This window comes from Prionailurus bengalensis, chromosome D1 (assembly GCF_016509475.1).
Source record: "Prionailurus bengalensis isolate Pbe53 chromosome D1, Fcat_Pben_1.1_paternal_pri, whole genome shotgun sequence".
NCBI classification, from domain to species: domain Eukaryota; kingdom Metazoa; phylum Chordata; class Mammalia; order Carnivora; family Felidae; genus Prionailurus; species Prionailurus bengalensis.
In genome coordinates this window covers 43,449,644-43,461,368 of record NC_057346.1, presented here as the reverse complement: position 1 = coordinate 43,461,368, position 11,725 = coordinate 43,449,644, and the positions used below count along the sequence as shown (strand labels likewise).

The following is an 11,725-nucleotide window of genomic DNA, read 5'->3' as shown; positions in this document are numbered from 1 at the left end:
GATTCTTTCTCTATCTCCCTCTGCCCCTCTCCCCTGCTTGTTCTCTCTCTCTCTCTCTCTCTCTCTCTCTCTCTCTCTCTCAAAAAAAAAAAAAAATCTTAAATGCTAATGACAACCAGCCACAATTAGCCAGTGGGCTTTAAGCTACAGTCAATCTGCAATTTCCTTACTTTCTTTACACCTTTTCTCTGTAAAACCTCTCACCATGCTCCTGTCAGTGGAACTTTCTTAACTACGTCCACTTTGGAGAAGCCTGACTCAAATAGACTTTTCTTACATAAACTCTTAAAATTTTATTATGCCTCAGTTTATCTTTTAATAGTTCGGTATCAGAAGAGGGAACCAAAGGAGAGCTTCCCCCACCCCAGTGGCCCCCAGGAACAATGAGCAACCAGACAAAGGTATCTGCAGTATGAGCACTGCCTCTGGAGGTGATGTGGGCAGAGAATGGAGAGCCAGAGCTGAAGGAGAGATGAGACTCAAGAGCTTAATTATTCAGGATTCTAAGTAAAAGAAACCAACTCTAGTTAGTTAAGAAAAAAGGAGATTGGGTAAGGGAGCAGGGCTTTTTTATAGAGACATAAGAATATTTCATGGAACCCAAGAGCCCGAACGACACTGGGTCTCTAGAAACACTGGAACCGAGATCTTGAATTGAAGGTCAGGAATTAGAGGAGTCCTCCATTTTGGGTACTATCCCTGCTCCTCTCTGGACACTCGTTTCCTTCTCCGTGCTAGTTAATCCTGCTTTCTCTGTTATTGGATCCGTGTGGTGGTAGGCTGAAGCTGACTGGCCACATATGTAACACTTCCAGCCGCTTCAAACTCCAATTCAACAGCTCCACAATAAAGACTTTCCTCGAAGCTCAATCAAGTGCCTGGTCATCCTTCAAGTAACCGTGCCCAGGGGCATGAGGTTTTCAAGGTAGATGTCCACTACAAGAATAGATTTGTGTCAGGTTTTGGAAAAATGTGTATATCTCGAGGAAGAATTTAAACTTTATTTTCTAGGGGGTAAAAAAACAAGTAAAGGCAAAGATTTTCAAACCAAAGATTGAAATGATCGTACTTATTTTTTAGGAGAACTGGTAGAAGTTGGCTATGAGTACAAGAGGTAACGGGAACCAGGTCTAGTTTGCTTACTATTGTGTCTGGTGTGCCAGGAATAGTTCCTAACGCATAGGACAAACTAAATAAATACTGCATAAGTAAATAGATAAAGAAGGACTTAAGATTTCATCCTGAACAGCAATGGAGAATGGTGTCGTTGATTCACACAGGGCAGACAGGGAAGTCTAACATGAGGTTGGTGTGGTGTTGGGAGGTGACGTGATGGTCAATTTTATGTCAACATGACTGGGATAGGGGACACCAGATAGCTGGTCAACATTGCATCTGAGTGTGTCTGTGCTGTGAGGGTGTCTCTGGAAGAGATCAGCATTTGATTCAGTAGCCTGAGTAAAAAGATCTTCCCTCACTAATGTAATTAGGGCCCGAACAAAACAAAAAGATGTTAAAAAGGTAAATTCCTTTACTTTGTTCTTCAACTGGGATGTACATTGTGGGCCTTCAGACTTAGGGCTTTACACCAGAGATACCTCTCCCCACCTAACACCCCTTCTCAGGACTTTGGACTTGGACTGAGTTATACCACTGGCTTCCCCGGTTCTCCAGCTTGCAGACAGAAGATTGAGGGACTTCTCAGCCTCCCTAACCACGTGAGCCAATTCTTACAATAGATCTTCAATTGTGCATAGCTGTATGTATCCTATTTGTTCTGTTTCTCTGCCAAACATTGACTAATACAGTTGGGTACTAAACCAACTTCTCTTTGACCATGTGAAGTTTGGGTGGACTAATTGACTTCCAGGTAGAGATCTCAATTAAGCAATTAGATATTTAATTCTGGATCTCAGAGGTGAAGTCTAGTCTGGCAATAAACATGAAAAAATGGAGGATTCCATCAATATCAGTAATATTTAGTGACACCAGCTATTGTGGCAAATTAATCTACTTGGTTAAAAAAAATACAAGTTTATTTTTCACTTTTATAGAGTCTAATTGAGCATTCTTGATTACTGGTTACTCCTCCAAGCAATGATTTAGGAATCGATGTCCTTTCCATCCTGAGTCTATTACCATCCTTTAGGGCTTTGATTCCTCTCTTAGATTGCCTGCAGTCAGACAAATGATTGATGTGAGGAGGGAGAATGGAAGATTGTGTTGGTTTTTTTTTTTTCAATTTTTTATTAAAAAATTTTTTAATGTTTTATTTATTTTTGAGAGAGAGGGAGAGCACAAGCAGAGGAGGGATGGACAGAGAGAGAGAGGGAGGGAGAGGGAGACACAGAATCAGAAGCAGGCTTCAGGCTCTGAGCTGTCAGCCCAGAGCCTGACATGAGACTCGAACCCATGATCTGCAAGATCATGACCTGAGCCTAAGCCCAAGTCAGACACTTAATGAACTGAACAACCCAGGTGCCGCTGTGTAGGAGGTTTTTAAGGTCCAAGCTTGGAAGTGACAGACATCACTTCCTCCTGTATTCTGGTAGCCCTTGCACACCCAAGTGGCCTACCTAGCTTCAAGGGAAACTGAGATTTGTAGTCTAGCTGTGTGCCTAGGAAACAGGGAAATGTCTGGTGAACCTCTAGCCCATTTCTGCCAGAGTATAGATAGTACTTGGAGTTTGAAATCACCTCAAGGGATACTATAGAAAAAAGAAACACAGGACCAAAGGCAGAGCCTTGAGGCACCCCAACATTTAAAGGACTGGCAAAGGAGACTCACGAATGCCAACAAGTTTGAGAGGAGTGATGTCATCTAGTCTAGAAAAGAAGTGTTAATGGGGGAGCTAGTAATTAACTTTGCTAGACACTGTGACACTTTTTTTTTTTAATGTTCTTGAGGGCAGGTTTTATATAGAAAAAAATATTCAGAGTTTTGCTTTGATTTTCATAATCAGTATTTGGTTGATTTAAGTTAGAAATTTTAAAAAACCTTGTTCTTCCTTAGTGGCTTTAATTTCAGTGTGTGTACCTTATTCTATTTATAAATCTAATAAATTTTAACAATCACTATGAGACTTTTTTTTAGTCTTCTTTTAAACACTTGATTAAATACTGTTAAACATTTTAAATAGCATTTATACATTTAATGGATTCTATTAATTTTAAACCACTTCAATCATTTAACAAAAATTTTCAAGTACTGAAAATTAATTCTTATAAGACTAATAAATTTAATTTATAATTATGGAGAATCTTAATTTCTTATATATATTCTAGTAAAACTGTATATAAATATAGTAAGTAATTTCAATTTAAAACCCAAAAGGTGAACTCAATTATTCTATTATACAGATTAAATTTAGAATTAAGTCTAACTGAATATTCCAAATCCTCTCAAATATCGCACATCACATTTTTGAAATACTAAATATGCCTAAATTTCTGATAATTAATGAGTTCCATTACCCATATATTTCTATGTTTAAATCTAAATATTCTGGAGGTAAAAATACGCTTTTTCACAAAGGAAACGTAGCTGTCATCAAAAGAGTCTTCAAGAATACTCTCTTAGATGTACAGAATTTGCATAGTTACCTGAGATACTGACCAGAGATAGTCACATCTATGCCTGTGATGCCCTTTTGTAGTCCCTGCATCAAACCACTAAATGGTTGTGGAGATTTCAAAATCCATGTAGATTGCATGTTTAAATTTGGATTGTTCCTAGTTATTCTTTTCATAAGACTCTGCAACCCCATTCATGTGGTTATATCACTAAAATTAATTTTCTTTGGTTCTTATGCTATTTAAAATATCTTCTAACGTGTAAGTCTAAATACCTGTGATCTTGATAGAAACATACACTTTTATCATGTTTTTCCTATTTGTTTGGAACAGATGCCTTTATGGATCTAGATAACTCTTATAGCTCTACAGTGTCCCAAGGTTCCACTGACAGTGAGCGGGCAGGGTGAGAGGAGGCAGAGAGAGACAGAGAGATGGTGAGTCACGGGTACAGAGAAAGAGAACTGACTACTGTCTTGGTAATTTTGAGAAGACTGAACAACTTACCTATAATTGCCTATGTGAACAATTGAGATATATATATTGTTTTAACTTTATTTATTCATTTATTTAGATAGAGCAAGGAAGGGGCAGAGAGAGAGAATTCCAAGCAGGCTCCACATTCAGTGCAGAGCCCCATGAGGGGCTCGAATTCATGAACTGCAAGATCATGACCTGAGCTGAAATCAAGTGTCAGTAGCTTAACCAAAACTGAGTGGGCCACCTGGCACCCCGACTGAGATAGATTTAAAATCAACTATGTATGATTTTAAATTCAAGACTGTGAAGAGACAAACTTGCCATATTTGTATGTGGGAATGTTTGTATCTTTTCAATAATAATTATTTTTGTTGTTTATTTTTTAATTAGGTAAGTATGCTGAATTAATCTAAGATTAGCATTTTGGAAGGTAAATCTTTGTTAATTTGTTGTTTTGGTTATAATTTGGGCCTCTTAGCATCCTTTAGTTTTTAGAATTGCCATCTAGTTTGTTTTTAAAATGGTGGTGAGAACATTTAATATGAAATCTACCCTTTTAACATATTATGTATATATGTATGTGTTTATTTATTTTGCTTTTTGCTTTTACTTTATTTCTTGTTTTTAATTCCAGTATGACTAACACAGTGTTATATTAATTTCAGGTGTACAGTACACTGATTTAACAATTCCATACATCACGCAGTACTCATCATGGTAAGGGTGCTCTTAATCCCCATCACCTACTTCACCCATCCCCCACTAACATGCCCTCTGGTAATCACCAGGTTGTTTCCTATAGTTGTCTGTTTTTTGCTTTTTGTTTTTGGTTTGTTTGTTTGCCTCCTTTTTTCTAAAAGTATTCCTTTTTTAATGTTTATTTATTTTTGAGAGAGAGAGAGAGGGAGAGTGGAGAGGGCAGAGACAGAGAGAATCCCAAGCAGGCTCCGCACTGTCAGTGCAGAGCCCAATGCAGGGCTTGAACCAGAGAACCATGAGATCATGACCTGAGCTGAAACCAAGAGTCAGACGCTTAACCGACTGAGCCACCCAGGCATCCCTGTCTCCTTTTTGCTTTGTTCCTTTGTTTTGTTTCTTAAATTCCACATTTGAGTGTGATCATATTGTATTTGTCTTTTTCTGACTGACTTATTTCACTTAGCATTATACCCTGTAGATCTATCCATGTTGTTGCAAATGGCAAGATTTCATTCTTTTTTATGGCTGAATAGTACCCCATTCTATATGTATTCCACCTCTTCTTTATCCATTCATTAGTCGATGGACATTTGGGTGGCTTCCATATCTTGGTCCCCTTTTAACAGATTTTTAAGTGTGCAAAACAGTAGTGTCATCGATACTGCACAATATTATCTATAGGTACAATTTTGTGCACCATATCTCCAGAACTTTTTCATCTTGCATAACTGAAATTTTATAGCCCTTGATTAGCAACTCCTTGGCAACCACTGTTCTATTCTTTGCTTCTTTGAGTTTGACTATTTTAGACATGATATAAGTGGAAACATGCAGCATTTTCCCTTCTGTGACTGGCTATTTCACTTAGTACAATGTTCATTAATGTTGTCACATATTGCAGTATTTCCTTCTTTTTCAAGGCTGAATATATCCCACTGTATGTATATACCACATTTTTTTTAACCCCTTCATTGATTGGTGGACATTTAGGTTGTTTCCACATCCTGGCTATGAACATTGCAGTGCTAATATCTCCTTGATACACTGCTTTCAATTTTGCTGGATTATATGGTAGTTTTTTAAAAATTTTTGAAGAACCTCCATACTATTTTCCATAGTGGCTGCACCATTTTGCATTCCCACCAACAGTGCACAAGAGTTCCAATGATTTAAAACAAAACAAAGATTTTAGCTTTTAGTTTCTAGTTTGATATAAACAGTGTAGTATCTCTCCATTCCATATTCCTCCTCTCTCTCAATAATACGGCATTTTAATTGGATTTTCGGTTTCCTCTCCCATATATTCTGTCAAGAACTTTGAAGACCTTTCTTTAGACACACGCTAACTCAATTCCCTTCAGTTTAGGTCTTAATATTTCTCTCAGAATTTCCATTATAGACCTTCAAAACTGCCACCTTTGCCAAAATTTTTCCCAATCAGCTTCATTCTTACCTTTATATTCCAAACAATTCGCAATAAGTTTTCACTTTACTCCATAAAAATCACAATTACCTTGATTCTTCTCACATAGAAATCACTGACATTCTCTGGTTATTCTGCTATGAATGGAATAAAAAAGCCCTTTCTGCTTCATGTGTCCAGAAGCAGCTTTCTCCTTATTCAAGTTCTTTAAGGGCCAGTCCTTCTTCTTAAAAGGTTATTCATGACAAAAGTTGTGGTGCTATTTTCCAGAACAAATTTCAGCTTGAATGCAAAGTATTTAATTCTTCTTTAAAATTTTTTAATTTATTTTTAGAGAGAGCATGAGAGCGCACGTGTGAGAGAGAATCCCAAGCAGGCTCTGCACTGTCAGCACAGAGCCCCAGGCCAGGCTTGATCTCACAACCTATGAGACCATGACCTGAGCTGAAATCAAGAGTTTGACACTTAACCAATTGAGCCACCCAGGCGCCCCTCAATATATTTAATTCTTATGTGAATCAGACACACATAGAAATCTTTGGTATGCTTAGAATAAAAATTGCATTTTCACACCTATTCTTTAAAATATTATAAAGTTACTAAAAACAGTAAAGGATATAATCTATGTATTGATATGAAAATCTTCATTCCTGAGTAAAACAAATAAATTTAAAAAATATAGGCATACAGCATTATACATAAATTCTTACGAAACAAAACGAAAAAGAGCAGAATACCTTTCCCATAGAAGAAAACAGCTTCTTATACTTTAAGAAAAACCACATTTGTAATATTTAAGTAAAATGCAGGGGTTTTTTTCCTGTTAATTTTTATTACTAAATAAAACTTGCTTAGTATTTAAAGAAATGTACATAGAAGTATAGGAAATAAGAAACTCAGGTACATCTTTTACCCTCTTCTCTCCCTTCCCTCACTGTTACCACCCTCCAGAGGTAAATACTGTAAACATTTCGGTCCAAACCCTACCCTCACATTTTTCTATGCATACACACAAGATACTTTAAGAAATACAAAATGCGATGCTGCTCTGCCTTTATCTTTTTAAGGAAGGTTTTAATTACTGTATATAGGCATACAGAAAAGTTCACAAGTCGTAACTGTTCAGCTTCACGTGGCTGGACTGCGGGTGTTGGCACTTTGCAAAAACTCAGGGAGCTGATTGGCTCGGAGTGAGCTAGCGCTGCTTTGGGGCGGGGAAACCGGAGCCCCGGACCGCTAGCGGAGCCAGCCTGCAGTAGCCCGGAGGCGTTCCCTGGCCCAAGGAGTCCTCCGTCCCGCCGCAAGGCTGCAGCGGGACCACAGCAGAGGCGCAGGTCTGGGGAGGCCCCGCCGCCCGCGCCGAGATGTGGAATCCCCTTCACGAAGCCGACTCGAGCTTTGCGGCTTGGCGCCGCCCGCGCTGGCTGTGCGTCGGGGCGCTGGCGCTGGCCGCCGGCCTCTTGATCGTCGGCTTCCTCTTCGGTACGGGCGGGCTGGACTCGCGCGCGCCGGAGCCTACTGCGCAGCCCCGCGGTTCCCGGGACTCGCGGGCCGCCCGCCGAGCGCGGTCCTGTCCTGTGGCGCGTTCCCCTCCGGGGGGCGGAAAGTGGGGACCGGCCCCCGCGAGTCAGCTGGGCGGGGGGGGGGGCGCTGGGCTGGATTCTGGACAGTCACCCCGGGTAAGGAGTGGAGCGCAGAGCCCATGAAACTGGACTTCAGCAGGTCCCACCCGCTCGAGCCCTGTGAGCAATTGGTAAGTCTTAGGACGTACTCCCGCAGGTCAGCGTCGGCAGTTGAACCACGTCGTCCAGGGAGCTTTGCAGGCAGGGACTCTAGTGTTGCCCGGGCTGCTTCATGTGTAAGTAAACGTCCGGGCATTGCTGCACGGGACTCTTTTCTGTCCTCATACCGTCGTCCTTGCGAGTTACGTAATTAGGGGAACACGTGGGAACTGGCTGTTACTGCTAGCGCTCTGAACAGATCTTTGCCTGTAGGTGTTCTGGGGCGTTCTCTGTGTACCTATTCGCAGACTTAGCCCAACTTCCATAAAAACTAGGGGCAGCACAGACCAGCTCAGACTCTTAACATTTTCATTTGGACTCTGTTACTTCTTCGTGGCTTTGAACAGTTCACCATGTCTCTCTTCGCCTCCGTTTTCCAATCTTTATGATGAGGAGAATTTCTGGAATTTATTCGGAATAGCAAATGAAGTAGCACCAGAACCCTCTAGCCCAGTATTGGGGCGTTGGCACTTTTCCTAGTGCCTTCTTGGTGAGGAGATGCTTCTCATTGGACGTTGGTGTACAGGTCTAGCCTAATGTCGTTCACCCCTGCTCTGAATTCTTCTTCTGGGATTAAGAAGACCAGGCATAGACCAGCAACCTTGACTCAATCCAGCACTCTTTTTGGCTTGCTGTGTGACTTCTGGGGTGACTAAGACTTCTGAGCTTCACTCTGCTTATAACTAACGTATGGATGTTAGTAACCACCCCCACCCCCAGGGTTGTTGTGGGGGTTGCATGAGATAGGCGCTCAGTAATTAGGACACAGTTCAAGTTGAGTTTCAATGGTCTCAGCTGTAAAATAGAGTTGGGAAATAGAGTTGGTAAGGCTGGCACAGGGATTAAAAACTGCATTTCATGGTGGCAATCTTATTCTTCCTACTGTTGCCCACAGCCCCTTCCGTGTACACTGCTCAGTGGCTAACACCAAATAGGTTCTTTTTCTTTCTTTTTTTTTTTTTTTAACGTTTATTCATTTTTGAGAGACAGAGAGAGAGAGAGAGAGAGAGAGAGAGAGAGAGAGAGTGGGGAAGGGGCAGAGAGTGAGGCAGACACAATCTGAGGCAGGCTCAGGGCTCTGAGCTGTCAACACAGATCCCCATGCAGGGCTCAAACTCAGGAACTGTGAGAACATGACCTGAGCCACAGTTGGACACATAACCGACTGAGCCACCCAGGCGTCCCCTGAATAGGTTCTTTATTAGGACTTGTTAATTTTTTCCCTAAGATTCTCTGCTCTCCACTCTCCCACAGGCCTCCCACCTTTTCATTTTGTTCATTTTTTTCAGCTCTCAATTCAAGCATTTCATCCCCAATGAATACTTCCCTGATTCCACACTCTAACCCAAGTCCTTTTGTTTTATGTACCGGTGGAATTAAATTTCCATTTGCTGCCAACCATTTATTTCAGTATGTATATATGGGTGTGTGTATGTATGTATATGATTTGTAACTGGAAAGTTCCAAGAAAGCTGGGTGGGTGATTTTGGTAACCATTTTATGACAAGATCATATCATTTTTCCAAATAAACTCTGTAAAGATACCCCATTTCCCTCAGCAGTGGGCATCTTGCAAAGCCATTGGGAAAACTAAACTGTAGTTTCCTTGTAGCTTTCTAAAGTCCAACGTCTCCAGCCTGCTTCAACTGGAAACACAGACTCTCAATACATTTTGTTTGAGTTTGGGAAACAGAACAAATGACAAGTCTGAGTTTCCTTCACTAAAATAATTTATGTACTTGAAATAGATTCATAATTAATTCATTATAAACATTTACTAAGTGCTTATTCTCAGCACAGGGGCAGTCACTGGAAATAGAAGGTTTCAGAAGAAAGTAGGTGGATCTCCTTTTTTCCTTAACCTTTAAGAGATTTTCTTTATCCCCCTTAGTTGAAACTTATTTTAGTAGTCTTTTTCTTATAAAACATTCTTTAAAGAATAACAGCAATACTCGTCATTGAAATTGTATTAAAAAATATGTTGTGACTGATCTGTATTTTCAAAGTGTTTGCATGATTATTTTCCAGTGGAAGTGGGCAAGAGAAATTACACTCCAGAAGACTGGACGTCATTGATAATTTGTGTTTTACATGATAGATACAGTAATGAGGAAAAGTAGGTCCTGTCAATGAGCTCATGTCTCATTCCTATATTTGCATATATTTTACAGGGTGGTTTATAAAATCCTCCAGTGAACCTACTAAGATTGTTCCACAGCCTAATGTGAAGAAGGCATTTTTGGATGAATTGAAAGCTGAGAACATCAAGAGGTTCTTATAGTAAGCATATACTTGAGAGTTTATATGGATAATTTGTTGGAAAATTGTTATTCTGTTTGGAAATATTGATCCAATATTTCATATATAGGAGCTGAGTTTTTAAAAGAAGTTTTATTTGTTGAAAATCTTGTATCATATTTCATTTAGAGAGGATTATACTTTAAGATAAACTGTATCACAAGAGCCATTTTTGAGGAGGACCCAGCAAACTTGTCTGTGAAGGACCAGCCCCTGTCACAACTACTCTGCTCTGCTATTGTAGCAAGAAGCAGCCATTGAAAATACATAAATAAGAATGGCAGCTTCAATAAAACTTTATTTATGGGCACTATAATTTGAATGTCATATAATTTATAGGTCACTATATATATATATATAACACACACACACACACACACATATATATACACATATATGTATATATATACATACACATACACTACCTATTTAAAATATAATAACCATTTTTAGCTTGTGGAGTGTACGGAAACAAGTTAACTGGATCTGGTCAGGGGAACATAGTTTGCTGACTGCCGTTTTAAAAGACATTATGTTCTAGTCAAAAGAATAAATCTGGATTTTGGACTTGGATATACTTGAGTTTAAATTCCATCTTTGCCTATTGACAGTAAAATCACTAGGGGTGAATACTTAACTTTCCTGAGCTCGCATTTCCACCTCTATAAAGTGGGGACCATGATATTGTTGTGACAAGGATGATTAAAGAGCATATATGTGACAGGGTTTGCAAACTAGCTCCCTAGTTCCTGAAATAGCTATCTTTAGTGTAAAGCAAAAGATGTAAATGAGTAAACTTAAAGAGTATTTGCAAAGCAACTAAAAATAAAACACTTGTGTAGGATGATTGTATGTAATTGATTAGAACACTTAGGTTTTTCAAAGCAGAATACTTGAAGTCCCTATTAGTGATTGAAGGATTCCTTAGTGGATAAAAGTTACGATTTTATATAAAGGGAAGTTATGTATATATACACATATATTTATGTGCACACGTATAATAAGCATAAGTGTGCACACATGATCCTACATACATATGTCTGTTTTAATTACAATAGAATTAAAGCCATAAATAAACATTCGCTAGGGCACCTTCCAGGTGTTTGGAAGGGCCATTTCAAGTGAGAGACCCTGAAGCTTAAATTTTGTGGAAATTCCTCCTCTGACTCTTGGACTTACTTCACTATAATTATGTATAATAGATAAAATAAAAGTGGAGGTCCGGCAAAATACAATCTCCTTCCTAGACAGAGCTGCTGTCGCTGCTGCTTCCTTCTTCGTTTCCTACCTGTGACATAGACTGACCAGCAAAGAAGAAAAATGAATGCTTTAATTTCTCTCTCTGGACCCTGAATAAAATGGAAGCAGTTTCTTGATTATTCCTCCTTGACCCTGACCAAGCTCCTCTGTTTGGAACTCAAGGAGTTTCACCATTAGCACAAAAGAAAGAGATTAAAACCTGTATTTTAGT

The 11,725-nt window shown here is 39.5% G+C and overlaps 1 protein-coding gene across 3 annotated transcripts in view; it reads left to right on the top strand.

Annotated features, from left to right (window-relative positions):
* Nucleotides 1-7,273: 7,273 nt before the first annotated feature.
* The window catches only part of FOLH1B (folate hydrolase 1B), a 73,728-nt gene continuing 69,276 nt past the window's right edge, over nucleotides 7,274-11,725 (top strand). The window contains exons 1-2 of one of the 3 annotated variants that reach the window (XM_043579967.1): nucleotides 7,274-7,657; nucleotides 10,128-10,236. In XM_043579967.1, coding sequence (XP_043435902.1) covers nucleotides 7,540-7,657; nucleotides 10,128-10,236 — 227 coding nt within the window. In that variant the 5' untranslated portion in view covers nucleotides 7,274-7,539. The remainder of the gene's footprint in view (nucleotides 7,658-10,127; nucleotides 10,237-11,725) is intronic. The other 2 variants (XM_043579966.1, XM_043579965.1) reach the window with 2 other exon arrangements.